This window comes from Haliotis asinina, chromosome 2 (genome assembly GCF_037392515.1).
Source record: "Haliotis asinina isolate JCU_RB_2024 chromosome 2, JCU_Hal_asi_v2, whole genome shotgun sequence".
Lineage (NCBI taxonomy): Eukaryota > Metazoa > Mollusca > Gastropoda > Lepetellida > Haliotidae > Haliotis > Haliotis asinina.
The window spans coordinates 70,358,005-70,376,571 of record NC_090281.1 but is presented as its reverse complement, the minus strand read 5'-3'; the positions used below and the strand labels follow the sequence as shown (position 1 = coordinate 70,376,571).

Below are 18,567 nucleotides of genomic sequence, written 5' to 3'. Positions count from 1 at the left end.
CTAGTGGTGAGTGAGGGAGTGAGTTTAGTTTTACGCCGCATATAGGAATAGTCCAGCATTATCACGGTGGGAGACACTCACCCCCTGGAACCACTGTCCTGCGGAGGTGCGGTGATGGGGTGACTATCCGCATGTAAGATCGGTGTTAAATATCTAGTCACCATTTACGAAACACGAACAATATCGGATCATTGAAATGCTGTAAACTCAAACCACTAGGAAATAAACTTAGTATTTGTCCACGTGAAGAGATATGGACTGTCGATAATCGACGATTGCTTCTTTCATGTTCAACCTACCCACTTGAAACTTTCTATTTATAACCACCACATCCTGTGCATTCGTGAAAGGCTAATATTTCAACCATACTGTTCGTGTTTCAGAAATGGTGACTACATTTTTAACACCGATCATACATTCGTCACTAAAACAAGCACGCGATAACTGCAAACGCAGGAGGACAGTGGTTCTAGGGGGAGACACTAGACTTGGGTTCACACATTGTACTCATGCAAGGTCATCGGCGTGACGAGCTGACGCTTTAACCTCCACGCTACCCTACCGCCTCTGGATTGGTTGGCTCGGAGACGGTTCAGCATGTGTCTGAACTGTATTATCCCTGTTTAACATAGGCATCTCGATGGCCTAACACTGTTAAACGGGAGGTGGTTAAGTCAGGAAAAGAAGGTCCAGACGCACAAACATTCATTTGTGTTGCTATTTATGATGAGCCATCATCGTTAATGGACGTTAAATCCATTTTATCTCGCCTCGTCCTCTCTTGTGACATAGTGTCTCTTGGCACCTGGCTGTCGAATTGCTCGTGTTAGTGTTGTTTTACGCCGTAGTACCAACATTCCAGCAAAATACGGGTTAGCATCTTCAAAAGAAGCACGACATCCTGAAGCATCCTCTGACGCTGATCTTTCGCCTCACATGACATCTGACCCTTACGAAATGCAACCACTTCGACCATTTGTGAATAGTGGATGAGTGAGTTTAGTTTTACGCCGCACTCAGCAATATGGCGGCGGTCTGTAAATAATCGAGTCTGGACCAGACAATCCAGTGATCAACAACATGAGCATCTATCTGCGCAAATGGGAACCGATGACATGTGTCAACCAAGTCAGCGAGCCTGGCCACCCGATCCCGTTAGTCGCCTCTTACGACGAGCACAGTCGCCTTTTAGGGCAAGCATGGATTGCTGAAGGCCTATTCTACCCCGGGACCTTCACGGGTCTCCATTAGTGAATAAGGGTTAAACGCCAGATCAACTCGGCTCCACAAATCATTACTCATCCAACCCATAACGACAGGGTCATGCACATGTTATTGCTTGTACACCGCTGAAGTGCGCTACTTCAGTGTCAATACGCAATCAGGTCGATAGATCGATCACCAATCACTCCCCGACGTACCGTCACATGCCAATCAGGTCTATTTCCCATTGTCGCTCGTGCTGGAACTGTTGCAGGGGCTAATGGATGGGTCAAAGAGTTTGACGGGCCGAGGGGGGCTAATTTACTTAACACAGTCCGGGCGTTATCAAATATGAACTGCATAAAAGACAGTGGACGCACAAATATATCTCCACTTCGATTAAGCGGAAATCTTTACATGCCAAAGTTGATCCGCGATCACGTTATAAACGAGTCCATTGTTCGGATGTGTCAATCAATTTTCAAGCAAATCAGCTGCATTTGTCGCTTTCAGTCCGTATGTTCGCAAACACGACCACTTTCCTGATTAAACTAATGGATCATTACGGAAGGACGTGTTCCCGGCGTTTAATGACAGTGTGTTTTATGGTTTTGTGAGACTTACAAAGGCATTCATAATCAGACATGTCTGCTAAATGACGGTTGCGTGATTTGCAAGGAAATGAAACAGTCTAGAATGTCACATAAAAACAAGTAAGTTGCTTTGATATAGGAAAGAAACAAAACAGAGATCTGTTAAGTTAGCAATAGATTCACGATTTGCAACCAAAACGGTTTGCTTGTGACGAACGATGGAGATCGGACTATATATTGTTCGACGTGTAATCTGTGGGGTTTTCGAAATGCTAATAGTTCCTGTGTTAAACTGGCACAACTATAAAGGTGGAAACTTACGGATGCTAACTATGAGGCACAAGCAGTATATTTTTATCCCGTCATCATTCAGTATATCCATACTCGGTCATCAACGAGTATATTCTTACACCTTCATAAACGAATATATTCTTTCTCCTCCATTACTGATTATATTCTTACACCTTCATAAACGAGTATATTCTTTCTCCACCATTACTGATTATATTCTTACACCTTCATAAACGAGTATATTCTTTTCCCCCCATTACCAATTATATTCTTACACCTTCGCCAATGAGAAAATTCTAACGTCCTTCATCAACGAATATATTCTTTCTCCTTCATCACTCATTATAGTCTTACCCCTTCATCAACGAGTATATTTTTTCTCCTTCATCACTCATTATAGTCTTACACCTTCATCAACGAGTATATTCTTTCTCCTTCATCACTCATTATAGTCTTACCCCTTCATCAATGAGTATATTCTTTTTCTTCATCACTCTCAGTATTTATAAAACTGTCTTAAGACAGACGATGTACGTTCTTAAGTAGGTACTGGGATACCCTTTCATTCGTCTGATGAAAATTACAGTCGCAGCAGAATAACGGCAACAACAAACATTACGTTTATTATCCCATAATACTGAAGGAATTGTACTTATTTCCCCCGGTACATACTTCATTTTCGGCCTACAGTCAACAACCTTTGACTTAGTCGTTATGAGTGTATGTGAAAAACAATATGGGAAACTCTACAAACTTTTTAACAGTTTTACTTTTTCACCCACTTACTTTTTTTCTTATTACTTGAAGTAATTCAATAAGAACTTTGCTTTAGTTGGATATAACATGGTAGGTAAATCTTTTTCTTCCCTTTCCGAGACTGACGGACTGTACTAGGTATGAAATGACAAATGCGTGTTTGAAAGTTAACGTAATTAAACTGACGCTACGCATCACAGAGTTTGGACTGGACGTACGTAAAAGGCAGTTACATTATTAATATATTTTATCTAGGTACTATTTCATGTATTCTGTGAACACAGTCGTCCATATTGTCCATTTTAGTTAATTTGCTTTAGTCGTGTCTCATAAGCCAACGTTATGGCTGGGTGATATGTTGTATCTCAGTAACGCTACAAACTGTGTTATCCGTAACATACCATGTGACATTTTAATAAGATACTTCTGTCTGTCTGTACTCACGTGACAGGCCCAGAAGCAACAACGTCATCACATATGGTATGACGTTGTTGTACCGGATCAGAGTGCTGAGTCAGTGCGTGAGTTTAGTTTTACCACGTATTTAGCAATATTCCTGCAATATCATGACAGGGCACGCCACAAATGGGCTTCACACATTGCAACTATGTGGGGAATCGAACCCGTTCTTCGGCGTCCTAGATGAGAAGCCCTGAACATCAGCCGAGACATAAAATAACACTGATTTACTTCATAAGTTCGCTTCTATGTTTTCTGTGTTGAGGTAATGAATGCACTAAATGAGGCAAAGAATGCGAAGATCGGATAACACGTTTTGTTTGAAGGCTTATGGGATTGATCATGTGGCTAAAAATGACACGAATACTCGCCTTGGAACGTGCATCAGTAAATCACATTTCCCATAAACGCACGTGCAGGACACACTCCCACGAGCTGTTTAAATTTCAATATGCACGTGCACCGTGGATAATAATTTACTGACAAGAAGTTTAGAAACAGGTGTCAATAGTGCACTGCCAAGCTCATCTCTTTAGATTTAAAAACGAACTCGTAATGAAACACATTTTGAACAGAAACCCAACTTTCAGATTTACTTTCAACCCCATCGTTCTGACCAAAACCGAAAACCTGCAATATTTAGTTTCTAATTGATCAACCTTCCTCACGTTTATACAGACCGCAAATCAACTGTTGGTTTTCTCTAACAAGATTTTCCAATCTGACTAAAAGCAAACAATGAAAACGATTTCAAACGCGTTACTGCGGTCTCTATGTACACTGAGTTCAATTATTTCGTAGGCACCTTTCAGTTATCACGAGTTTTCTTTTCTACATCGGCATGACGAGGCCCGAGGTTGGACAGCGAACCTAAGAACACTATACTAATTACGGCATAATGAAATTATACTTTACAATCTCTACTCGACCCCCATTTTTTAAAAGCAGCTTGGGATTTCTTTCCAACACAATGACATTTGCTACTGTTGAACGATTACTGAAAAAAATACAGTTTAAAGCAATATAAACTGACGTTCAAAAGAAATTTGACACCCACGTTATTTTTTCTGAGCAATAATTACAAGATGTTTTGATGTCATTCATACGCAGTATTTTGTATTAGTTTTTTATTATTGGCACATGTCACACCAAGAAGTAATCGTGGTAGTTCGCGTTGATGTAGAGATGTCAGCAGTCAAACCCATGTAATGTCGACATTTTTTCACAAGGGATTGCAGAAAATCAATCCGTACCATACTATAATGCGTTTAGTCGCTAGAATGGTTGGTAAAGTACTCTTGCATGGCCACTATTTGCAGCTATGCAAGCTAGTGCCCGATGTCTCATACAACGTAACCCATCAGCCAGGGCTTGTCTGTTCTGTAGTTGTTGCAGTCCCAGTCGTTTGCCATGATGGTACACCTGGTGTTCTATGAACGTCATCGGCGATCTCCCTCCATTCACCAGGCAGGGCCTGTTGCAGTCTAACCCACTTGTTGTTGCAGTGCCCGTCGTTTGCCATGATGCAACTTCTGGTGTTCTATGAACGTCACCACGGGTTTCACCCCAGCTGATGTTGTCCGAGTGTAGGTGAATTTGATCAATACATACATGTAATGTTTGCTCAGAATATTCCTGTGTTGTTAGTAGTAATCATGAATTAACCTGTTATATTTTGGGATACACTTTCTCAGTAAACACTTTTATTATGTTGAGCCCATGCGGATTCTCAAAGTCAGGCACGTAATAGCCAGCACACAAAACCAGCCACAGAAGTCGCGGTTCCCGAGTGGGTTAGATTGCTTACTTTGTGTGATGGCGACTTGTAGCTTGACTCTGAGTGTATGGGTTTGACTCCCGTATGGACCTCAACCTAGTATAAAAGTACTAAGTCCTGTCACGTTTATCTCAACAATTTATGTAGTTGATATGCGAAATTGTGAAATATCTTTTAAAATATGTTTGGTCTTACTACAATCCCAGTGGTAGGGAGATGGCAAATGTGAAAAAGGACTTTACTGAGGTGAAATTTGTGCAGAAATGAGCAATGCGGATTTTTTCAAAGTCCGAAGTCCAATTTATCTGGAACAGATTATGGCTTTAAGCAAATTAGTAGGCAATGATATTGTATTACAAAGGGCACTTTTTAAATGCCCATTTTGAAATTAGACTAAGCTTCATTATCAACGATAGCTGTCGTAAAAAATAATAACTTTCATACTGAAACTATTAAGGATGTAACAACTACCATGGAGCCTCACTATCACTATAAAGAGAAGGGTAGGAGGGGTCGACTCAATAGCAAAACCAGGGTGAAGCAGGCGATGGTTAGATGGGGGTAGCGATAGCAGCTACTATGATAATCTCATTGGGGAATTAAAGTAGGGACATACACGGCACATCCTAACATATATAACAATATCCATTCCTGACGATCTTTGGGTTGCCATGCTAATTATATATTTTGAGAGATTAAATAAGATGTTTTTCTGTGGGTATAATATTCTTTTACATATTTTAATATGGGTTTCATGAAAGAAGACATGTAAATGTTCATGTCAGACATATTCAACACACACGAAAAAGCACAAAATATCTTTGAGATGACCCCTTGCGCAGCGCATGCATTTCATGCCAGGTGAGTCGACGGTCCGTCGTGTTACCTGACAAACGACAAACTTGCCATGTATAGTCTAATCTACGGCTTTAAGCAGCTATTCGTACTTTGGCTCGATTTTACGAGTAAACATGCTTTTCTGGATATCCTCACACCTATCCCACTGATTGCTCAGTTAGACCGAAGTGAGTTACTTCGATATATACTATTTGCAGTTGTATAAATTTGAGGGATACAGAGTAATGGCCTGAAAACTGTTTTTTCTCTACTTTACTTAAACAGTACTTTAGAATCTGTACATTATTGAAAAAGTGTAATCCCATATATATAATATGTTACATTTGAAAGCTTTATAGATCTCACTGTCTGTTCATCAGCATTAATCTGATCTCCTTTTAACTGTTGCTCCGAAACATTACTGTTTTTCTACGTGTTTCTTTTGAACATCACTTTATTTCTTCGACGCCTAGTCAACTGTATGATGCAGTGTGTTGTTACGTGAGCATCATTTACTTTTATGATGAGCAAACATATACTCTAAACGGCTAATACTGGTCCAGAATTTATGGCCTCAGTGGTACATACATAAAACTAGTAAGATTAGTTGAGAAAATAATGTTTTTTAAAGCTTAAATTTGTTTATGACAACACTCAGGGGAGAAACCTTTATCATTACTATTATTACAATCAGTCATAAAGTTTTATTGATACTGATATTTCAACAATATTAGTTTGATCTGCAAAAGTATGAAAGAAACAGGACCGTACGAGTACTTTGCACGTAAAACGGACCTTCAAGTAAAGGACCATAGGTATGGTTTCGACCTGAACATACAACTGTACAAAAACAATCAAATGGAACCGTGATTATTTTACGCAAGAGTTCTAGTGTACATTGCGGAATGATTTATGGTACAGTGGATGTGATTGGGCGTGTCATCGCGGAGTGATACACTGTCCACTGGGAGCGATAATGAAATAATGGTGTAAAACAGAACTCTGGGCTTCAGATAGAACTGGGATTCAAATATTGTCTTCTCAACGCCAGTGCATTGTCTCCAAATAAACGACATAGCCTTTCTTGCTGTGTTAATTCTTGAATCTCCCAATATCAACACTGTTACTTTGATGGGTGATGTATTGATTACCTACAAAGGCTTCATCTGGGGTAATTTAGCTGATCCTGAGAACGTTGAGACATTAAAGATGGTTCGGGCAGAAGGCGATCAATACACTTGTAAGCAATTACCAGAAACAATCATAAATCATCTCGTAGGAAGGTTATGACGTTTACGGGAAATGAGTGTAAGAAACATTGAATATTTGACATCTCAAAAGAAGATATCTCAACATCTGAGGCAATTCTTAGATTGAAATTTAAACACAAACATATATAGATCACGACGGTCACATTCTGAAAACGTCTTTCATTAATGCAGCATTGAACTAATCATTATGCATCGAATACATTTTTTATACATTAAATTTCGAGCCCCAATCAGACCTTTCATGCGTATCCATTTCGAAGCATCAGAACCCTTTTCCAAGCAAAGTCTTAGTATTGAGAATGCAATTAATCGACGTAAATATATTTTTAAAGCTACGGGAAACATGATTTTGATTCTGAGTGGGGAATGAGTGTGTGAGCATGTTTTTTTCACCGCTTTTAGCAATATTGCGGCAATATTATGGCAGGGAGACGCCAGAATGGGCTTCACTTTGTATCCATATGGGGAATCGACAAACAAACGGTTTGACCACCAGGCTACCCCACCGACCTTTTATTCTTTGAATCTTTTAGTCAATTACGAAGGGTTGATGAAAACGTGAACCCTTACCTCGACAGGAAACGATATGCTGGCTATTGTATGTTCCGAGCCTGTGTTATCCGACGTTCCAAAATGAAACTTGATTTCCGATACTGTGTAGTTGTAGGAAAGTGGCCCTACACTCATGTTGATGCTGTTGTATCCCTCGGACGTGATGTGGAGGGAGATGTCGTGACCGGTGTTGATCAGCAGCCCCTTTACCTGAAATAACGACATGAAGAAACATTTACCTCACCCCCAAGGAATTTGGTATTTTTTACTTTAGTGTATGAACATGCGGGTATCCAGAGAGTGAGTGAGTTTAGTTTTACGCCGCACTCAGCAATATTTCAGCTATATGGCGGCGGTCTGTAAATAATCGAGTCTGGACCAGACAATCCAGTGATCAACAGCATGAGCATCGATCTGCGCAATTGGGAGCCGATGACATGCGTCAACCAAATCGCGAGCCTGACCACCCGATCCCTTTAGTCGCCTCTTACGACAAGTATAGTCGCCTTTTATGGCAAGCATGGGTTGCTGAAGGCCTATTCTAGCCCGGGACCTTCACGGGTCGTATCTAGAGAAATTGTATGGGTGTCAGTGTGTCACTGATTCCAAAGACCTCCTGGTAAGAGTGTGCTCGTTGTACATGTGATCTGACTTGAATCTGTTCCTTCAAATCCTGACAGTGTCAGATGTTATTCATAGTGTCCATCACTGCTTTGTATGGTTGATCGTTTGTTTAACGCCTCTCTCAGCAATATTTAGCTATATGGCAGTGGTCGCTGCATAATCGAATCTGGACAAGACAATTCACTGATCCACCTGATTCCGTTAGTCGCTAACCCGGATCTTCACGGGTGTCCAGTCGCTAACATGGATCTTCACGGGTGTGCTGGTTTGTAGAAACATAACCGGGATATAACTTTCTGGCAAACTTTACTTGCTACGTAACGCCGCACTCAGCGATGTTCCAGCTATGTGTGGCGACATGTACACGATACTGCTTCTCTGACCTGGCTGACACATATCATCGTATCTCAGTTGCGTGAGTCGATGCTCACGCTGTTGATCACTGGATTGTGTGGTCCAGAATCGATATTGCTGAGAGTGGCGTTAAACAACAAACACAACCCAAACATGTCACAGGCATGGGTTAAAAATAGAACCATTACGCTTCATAAAGGAGATAAAGTTTCTTGGTGTTGCAAGAACTCAGTAAAGCAAAGCACCCTTAGTTGTGCACACTGTCTGAAGTGACACAGAGTGAAAGGCTGAACAAAAGGGGATCACTGACGCCCGCTGTTCCAGTGAGCAAGCTAACCATAGGAGACACATCTGTCTGCAAACGTCTCTCCTTCATAGAAACATCATATCAGCTCCAGACAGATCCACAGCCCTGTATCCGAGTTCTGTCTACCTACTTCCGTTTAACTCCGTGGCCTTGCGCAAGAGACCACCTAACCGTCTCATGTCGGCGATGTACACACTGGCGCTGTTACATAGCATTATGCCACAACCACAAGTTAATTTGCATAACCCGTGAACAGTACTTTCTTCTTGATTGTTAACAAACGCGCTTTTTCTGGAATTAGGGCAGTAAGGCTTACTGGAAGATGTCGGTCAGACAAACATGTTGTTTTGCATTAGTATTACGTTTATGGTGCTACTTCATCGTGAAAGGACCCATTAGGATCCGTGTTAGAACAGGTCTTCAGTAATTCATACTTGTTGCGAGAAGCGATTAACGGGATCGGGGGGTCACGCTCACAGGCCATCGTATCGTAGTGCGTTGACCGACTCTCATGCTGTTGATCACTGTATTGTCTGGTCTAGACCTGATTATTTACAGACCAGCGCCATATAGATGGACCAGTGCGGTGTGTCGCGTTAAATAACAAACCAACCAAACACATTCGTTATAAACACTTCACTGAACCTCGTTGACAGCACTTGAGTGAGTGAGTGAGTTAAGTTTTACGCCGCTTTTAGCAATATTCCAGCAATATCACGGCGGGGGACACCAGAAAATGGGCTTCACACGTTGTACCCATGTGGGGAATCGAACCCGGGTCTTCGGCGTGACGAACGAACACCTTAACCACTACGCTACCCTACCGCCCCGACAGCACTTGAAGGCGAGCACACATTGTTTACCATCATAAAACAATGTAAAGGAGTGTGCACGCAAACGGGAATAGTTTTTCACGTTTTAAGATACTTTCTTCAATGAAAGTCAATAAGTCCCAAACGTATGCTTATCTGTATACACTACAATAATAAAACGTATGCAACAACGTATGTACTTCTGTTTATTGACTGTGTAAGGTGTGGTTCGCGATGTATTTTATAGCAGGTTCGCGATGTCTTAAATAGTAGGTTCGCAATGTATTTTATTGTAGGTTCGCGATTTATTTTATAGTAGATTCGCATTGTATTTTATATTAGGTTCGCGATATATTTAAAAGTAGGTTCGCAATGTATTTAATAGAAAGTTCCTGATGTATTAAATAGTAGGTTCGCGATGTATTGAATAGTAGGTTCGCGATGTATTAAATAGTAGGTTCGCGACGTATTAAATAGTAGGTTCGCGATGTATTTTATAGTAGGTTCGCTATTTGATTGCTATTTGGCAGTATGTTCGTATTAAGATATAGATGTGACAGCAAATTCTATTCACCATACACGATGCAAGTGCACAGAAACTAAATGAATAAAATTTAGTTCATTGCATATAATTAATGAAACGGTGACTCTTGTAGGAAATACTTTTCTGTACATAGTACATAAGAACGCGTGGCACGTAATATCGCGATGTAGAAACATTAGATAGATCGTTACACCTCACATGCACAACTGGCATGGCTCAAACAAAAACAGCGGAGTAGAAACGGCAAATTATAATCCATTTTAGACAGTGTGGTCAATCGTCTCCTGAACAGCGTTCCTACGTATACGTTGAAATCTTACACCATCTCCACGGTAGAGAACTGTGATGGCCCCACAGGTCACCTCGGGCAGCAAGGGGAGGATCCCATATCTGAACCTGATTCACTCATTTCACTAATCATAGAATGCAATCTAGTCTGCAATCTATACGTTAGTAAATGCTTTGGTTTAACGACACTTTGAACGTGACGATCCGGGATAGAATTGCTTTTCAGCAACCTATACATTATGGGAGATGAAAACGCTCGCTTGGCTCTCAGAAGACACAAGTTCGACTCCACAAATTAGTAAAATCGTTCTCCAACCCTCCGTGCCATCAATAGACTGATCTATCCATTCGTTCATGAGGTTGGAATGCATCATCGTATTGTACTATTAACTGTTAGCGTCGAGTTGCAGTTCCACACAGTGGTGGTTGAAGTGTTCGCTTCACATGGGCTCATTGTGTGAAGTCCATTTCTGGAGTCCCCCGCCGTGATATTGCTGGGATATTGCTAAAAGCGGCGTAAAACTCATCTCATACTGTCCACACATACACTGCACGAGTTTTTCGCTGGATTGGTTCTCATGTCAGAGGTTACTCTATCTTACGTTAAGTTGCGTTTTTTTTTCAATGAGATATGCCTCGGGTTATCATGATGTACGAGACATTTTCATTCCACAAGCCGACACCTACATGAGGTTTTTTAGTTTTGGACACCGGTTATTTCATGACGTTTTAATTAGCTAACAGCATGGAATGATATTTAGACGTCGGTGTCGGATATTTAGCGGTGGCGTCGTGTTTCGTCACGACAGCTTTCAACAGACAAGCAGTATAAAACTATAATCGTATAGTATTGAGTTCAGTACACTATCCATGTGTCACAATACCACGTAGCTGTGTTCCCTTCTGGGCAGGTTACCGGAGAATTAGGAATACAATGCCGCTTTACTTTCATCTAGCTCTCTGCTGACTCTCACGGCCACTTTTATATCTGCGATCACACCCTGAACAAATTGACATATCTCTAACGTCATCTCACTCTCCAATTGCTGTAATCTCACCCCGACCAGTCGATATGTCTTTCCCATTCCGTCATATCTCTAATCCCAGCATAATGTATGTGATACTGCGATCTCATCCCACCCGACCCCGGAATATTTCTGATCTCAATCATCCGACGTCTCACATCTGTGATCCCACCAGAGTCCCAAACAAACCTCCTACTGTGCCAACTTGGTTTCGTCACTATATGGCTGGAATCGCCGATGTCACGTAAAATTAACCCGACACAACCAAATAAGATCTCCAACTCATTCCTCTCACCATGCCAAATCTACATGATAAAACCCCCGTCCTCCATACCACCTCCTGCCCAGCTATGACCCCAACTAAACTACAGAATCAAGACCAGGAGACAAGAAACATGAAATCCGCAACCGACAGAGATCAAAACTCCGAATTCACACTCACACACACGCACGCACACACATCTCCCAAGCCAACTGGTATGACGCTTAATTTGTTTTGGCACAGTGTATACAACGGGCATCACTGTACGGGCCTGGGAGTTACACAAACTGAGCGACAAACATTGTATTGATGATTTGTCTGTCTTTGCTCGTACATTAGAGTCCTTTACACAATAGTCTTTAAAGCAATCCCCCCTGTTTATATTTACTAAAAAATAATGTATCTTTAAATTCCAAAGTATTTGAAACTAAAAATACGTTTGAAAAGACAGTGTTAGAATCCCACACAACACAGCAAAATAGCACAATAACAACAGTGTCTTGTAATGGGTTTAGTCGTCAAGAAAATAGTAATTCCAGGCATGAAGAGGTTCTATCGACCAACAGATTATCAACGTCCAATTTGTATACTGTATATATCTTAATTAATTTACACAAAATGCTCTTAAGTCTTAATACAATTCCATGATGAAGTAACAATATCCTGAGCGTCTAATGATCGCTTTCAACTGATCAGATAAATCATGTAGCATTCGTACATCAACTACTTACATAAAAATGATTTTTCGAAAACATTCGGTTGGCACCTCACCAAAATGGCCATTTAGACATAACACACAAAAAAGGTTTTAAAAACCTAACTGATCTTATTTACATTAGTTATAAACATTTGAACATGTCTTACGAGAAATGATGTAAAATCCATATACAAAATTTTAATGTGAAGGGAAGTAAGTAGAAAGAGAATATGAAAAATGCTTTCCTTTTCATAACCTTTCATCGACCCTTCCCCAAAGATCTTTCCAATCTCAACCGCCTCCTAAGTCCCAGCACTCCTGTCAGCATCAGGCGCCGCGCTGTGTGATATATGCCTGTTATCCTCGAAATGCCCATTTCTATTGCTGTCGTAACATGAAGCAAACAGACAATCAATAACATTATTCAAGAACATTTTTAGTAATTTGCATCATCGCCGGCCAAATGGACACGGTTATATACTGCACGGTACATTACTATGGACCTCGTTTCTTCAAAGCAATCTTAGCAGTAACACTGCTTTAAGCCTGTATTGAAGCATAGGAAGTGCGACAGTTGTTGAGCTTAGCTTTCTTTGTAGAACCGGCCTAAAGATATCTATAACCTTTCTTTGACTTTTCTGTCTACATCTTAAGTAATGTTGTTTGTTTGTCTGATGTCTTTATATATAGATTTCGGATACGACAGACAAGTCCAAACGGGCGTATCAATCATATGTACTTGTTTTTCACTTCCTACAGGAAATTCCTATTTGGTCCGAGTCAGAGATCACTCCGATCTTAATAGAAACAAATCTCAGCAGTCTACTCTTCACTTGCTAGTGGTCAAATGCTGGGGTAGGGGCAGCTGGTCACTCTCGTATGTCTCAGCCAGGGCGTTAACTCGATAAAATATAGGTGCCAAGTTGAGGTTAGGAACGTTTTAGAAGAGTTTGATTTATGGCGAGGGTGAGCTCAGGTAGCTGAGCGGTCTGTTACCCCATCCCCACAGCTTACGATGAGCTCATCAAACCACTCTAGCCTACTGTACAAACAACCCACTCTGTGTACCTCACTGGCTTACTTAGTTATCATCACATTGTTAACTTGTATTCATACTAGGCTCTGTGCACTACTGGCTTCCATGTTATCCTTTTATCCATTGTTAACCCTTTGTCTTTATCATCACTTGTTAATTAGTTTATGTATATATATCGCCTGTTCTCTCCCTGTATCATTTACACTTTGAAAACGATACAAGAACCTGTATCGAAACGTCGTGTTCCAGTATTAAAGAAGTTGTCACCCATATACAGTTATCCTATCCATACTACTTGGTACAATCCCATCACATCTTGGTACAATCCCATCCTACTGGGTACAATCCCATCCTACTGGGTACAATCCCATCCTTCTGGGTATAATCTCATTCTACTGGGCACAATCCCATCCTACTGGGCACAACCCCATCCTACTGGGCACAATTCCATCCTACTGGGTACAGTCCAATCCTTCTGGGTATAATCCTATCCTACTGGGCACAATCCAATCCTACTGATATACTCGTATCTTACTAGCTACAATCCCATCCTATCGGGTACCAGTTCGCTGTTTAATGATCGGGTACACATTTCCGATGACTTCACTTTGTGGGATCCGGGTTAGAATCGATCTTCAGTAACCCATGCATGTCTTCAGAGGCGACTAAAGAGGTCGGGTGGTTAGGCTCGCTGACTTGCTTGACACGTCATCGTAACCCAACTGCGTAGATCGATGCTCATGCTGTTGATCACTACATTGTCTGCTGTGTGCTCGATTATATACAGAAAGCTGCCATATAGTGGAAATATTGCTGAGTGCAGCGTTAAACAGCAACTCAACAAACCAATCATTTTCTGGAGATCCATATTTATATTATTGCGAAAACTAGAAGTCATATATTCCTGATCATTTCCAAGCCAAGCCTAATAATCACGATATCACCAGTCCACTCACTCACTCACTTAATGGATGAAATAATATCCATCGCGTAATCCCTTACACTCATTGTTGAAGGCTGAAACTTTTTGTAAATTGACTCCGTACTTGATTAAAAAAAACTCATCGCGAAAAGTGAAAAATATTCTTTTTTGAGAAATTGAATTGTAAAATGTGTGTTTTCCAACCGCTAATAACGAACTGTTCGGACATCGTCTCCAACTTTTAATATCTGTTACAAAGAATTCAGCACATATTTGATAAAAAATAACAAGCCCAACACGAAATAAGTTCCATCACGTTTTCTTTCCTTCGTTTCATTGCGACAGAACACAGATTTCATTTTAGATTGGACGTGAAACCCACTGACAACAGACCGCCACAATGTATCGAGCAGGGGTCATATCAACAAATTAAACAGACAAAAGTCAGAGAAATATTTCTTTTCGCAATAGCAATCCCAGTGAGAAATCTTGTATCATTGTGTGAAATTGCTTCCGAAGCGTTATGCGATCTCGCTGATGTATTTCGGTGCAAGAGACGGGTGATACAAAACATGGAATAAAAAATCCGGATTAACGGCGGTATTAGCCGTCAAAACGCTATTCATACGGAGGTTCAGCATGTGATTGAGTTATTTGTTTTGTTGTTGATTGAATTTTCGGGAAAAATTGGATTTTTTTGTCTGCATCTTTGTGAAAGCGATATTTGTGATTCACTTGAGCAATCGAAACATCAAAAGACTTCTTTTCCATGTACGAGAAAAGGCATGGGACAAATTGTTGATATTATTCTTTTCCAAACGCTTGGTCTAAATCATTTTATGTTTCGTTTTCATTTATGCAAGTACGGTATTTACTTAAATTTGAATCAGTTTTATTTGATTTAAGCGTTTCAGGGGCATTTGAAATACGGATATGGAATTACATAATCGAAGCTTTTTTTGGATTCGAACCCTGGACTTCGATATACAAATCGAGACTTGAACCACAGGCTAGATGACCGCTGTGGTTCTCTTCAAAAGCAGTTAAAAGGACGGAACAAAATATATCCAAGCAACAATCTTCACATCGAAATCAAACTCATATGCGAACACCAGTTTACCATTCTCGAATTTGGAATCAGACCATGCTCATCGATAAATAGATCATGGTCCTTGGGTAAGGAGGACGATCTTCAACAGTTTAAATGTTTCCGTCTGCTTCAAGGCGTACAGTTTCTTTTCCGGAAACGATAAGTCCTGAACGCGTACATATTTATTTTGTGCTCCATCATTTTCTCTCTGAAAGCTGAGATATTTTAACGACTCATTTTGTTTCACGTAACAGGCACAGTAGAAAGCTTTTGGTATTTTCAGATTGTTCCAGTATACCTCAAGAAAGCACATAGTCAGCCAGTTCATGTGTCTTTTCAGTTTTATATAAGTGAAATTAGACTCTGTTAGTGTGCGACATAGTTTCCAAATTTTCCTAGACAGTCGGGCTAGCAATGCTTAAAAGTTGCAAGCCCATAAAATAATTCACTAGCCCGAAATGTTTGTCCACATTCCCGTGTATTAAACATACATGTACATGATCGCATATATAATGGATTGGTCATATTGTTTGTAAGGAAATATTGAATGGCTAAAGAGTCCGAAAAGTAAATGGTATGTGTTTTTATTACAAAGAAATTCAGTTCATTTTGAATATCAAGCAATATTGCGACGTTTGTGCATCCCTTTGCAATTTTATCAATATCCAACAATCCAAAAATTTAATACGCTTCTGCCATCATCAAATGCAAGCATCTTAAGACATTTATTAGTTTATAAATATCATGCCATGTCACTGAGACAGTCTTCATTATAGCATACCTTCTCACTCTGTAATTCTCAATGTGTAACCTGTCCGTCGGCCTATGTTCGTTTTAGACGTAAACCACTACCACATGTATACTGAATTAACAACTAGCCCTAATCTGCGGCAGCTAACCTTCATATACTGCAACAATTACTGCTCCCTTGTAGTAATCCATAGTTCATGGTATAACTCTACACCTGTGTATGTCTCCTGGTGCCTAGTTAATTAATGTATTACTGGTATAATTTGTGGAAAACCACACTCACATTACCTGACAAAGGTTCCCTGGTGGCATTTCTCGTGACTGGGGTAATTATTCAATCGTAGGATGGTCTTATTAAATCAAGTCTGGTATGATGAATGCATTTCGTGATATATACAATGCACGTAGATGCACAGAAGGGGGAATGATCAACTGAATTACAAGAAAATGTTAATCAAAGATATACGTTGAGTGATTCATCACTGTGATCTTACATGGTGGGTTTGTCAACAGTAAGTGTTTATGTATGTAGGTTTAGCAAGCAGATTAAACTCAACCATTTTTTGGCGTGAAAGGCTTAGGATAAACACCATGAAAATAAATAAAAACGGTATATAAGTAGTCCAGGGGAATACCCAATTGTAGTTGATTAAATGTTCACTATTATTTGTCACTCAGCTGATTTTTAAAGCTAGGCATATTGACAAAGGATCATATAACACATTCATCGTTATGCAGAATCATCATGTTTCGTGGAGCCTGACCTGGAGACCAGTTCTAACCCGGATCGTCACGGGTCTTCAACTGACTATTAGTGAGCGTGTCTTTATGACAACGGTCAGTAATGTCCAGGCACCAATTCACAACACGATTTGATCGTAACTCCCACACTTTAACAGAGACTTACGATAGACTTAGTGAAACGATCGCTTTGTGAAACTGGCCCCAGTCCACAACGCTGACCACTGGTCCCGTCACGTATACATGGTCAGATGTTCCTCCTCAGACATTATTCTAAAATCCAGGGACACTGGACATCAAATGGAGCCACTGTCAGATGACCGATGTCCGACACCCTAGTGGTCACAAACAGACGTGATCCATTCAAAAGATGTTTAATTCAGATTGATAGGAAATGAAGCCTATGTTCTGAGTTTGCCTACATCTGTCTGCATCCAGACAGTTTCAGAACTCTCGACAGGATCGGATTAATTATTCAACCTATGGTTGGGAATGACACAATGTCCGTGTAAGCATTCCCCCTGTAATGTGTTAGCCTCGACATGTTTACGTGCCTTCTAAAAACAGCAATTCGTTAATCACGAAGAAAAAGCCAGATTTAAACTCCTTGGCGAGATTAACGGGAAAAGGTGATATTTTATGTGAAGCCTCCATGTTGGAAAGTCAAGTATGGGAAGCCGCTGTTTTACAGCCCCGTAGCTCAAACTCAACATGTGTCTATCAAATTGTGTTTTGATTTATCAATCGTATGGAGGATGGAATTGGCACATTTTTGACACGAGTATACACGATTGCTTGAATTATTTCTGGTTGGATGAAGATTAGAATCACCAACTCGTAGTACTTTGATGTTCCGTGAGTCTCTGTAGAAATCCAATCTTCAACACTCACCTTGCTCGCACTTCACCGTAAAGACGTTCAATTGGTTATTCGCTCAGTCGAAAAAGTGTAGTTTTTTGTGATTGGGAGATTGGGAGATTGGAAGACTGAATAAACGAATCCATCAGTCGTCGACAAAGAATACTGCATTGTTCTCTTCCCCAAATCCAAACGGCCTTGCGTTGTTATGGAGATGCAATTATATACTTGTTTTTCGGTCGCGTTCGGGTCCTCTCGCTGTATTCCGGACGGCGACGTTTCGCTTGCTGTTGTTAAATGAAGTTGCCCAATAACTGAACTCAGCTACGAGTTGAGTGAGTGAGTATGTTTCTACTCTGCGCTCTGCAATATTCCAGCTATGTGGCGGCGGTCTGTAAATAATCGAGTCTGGATCAGACAATCCAGAGATCAACACTATGACCATCGACCTGTCTGTAAATAATCGAGTCCGGACCAGACAATCCAGAGATCAGCATTATGACCATCGACCTGCGCAA

The 18,567-nt window shown here is 40.6% G+C and overlaps 1 protein-coding gene across 1 annotated transcript in view; it reads right to left on the bottom strand.

Moving 5' to 3' along the window:
- Nucleotides 1-18,567, bottom strand: part of LOC137274247 (carbonic anhydrase-related protein 10-like) — a 98,292-nt gene that overhangs the window by 36,432 nt on the left and 43,293 nt on the right. Inside the window, exon 4 of the mRNA XM_067807334.1 lies at nt 7,758-7,949. Coding sequence (XP_067663435.1) covers nt 7,758-7,949 — 192 coding nt within the window. The remainder of the gene's footprint in view (nt 1-7,757; nt 7,950-18,567) is intronic.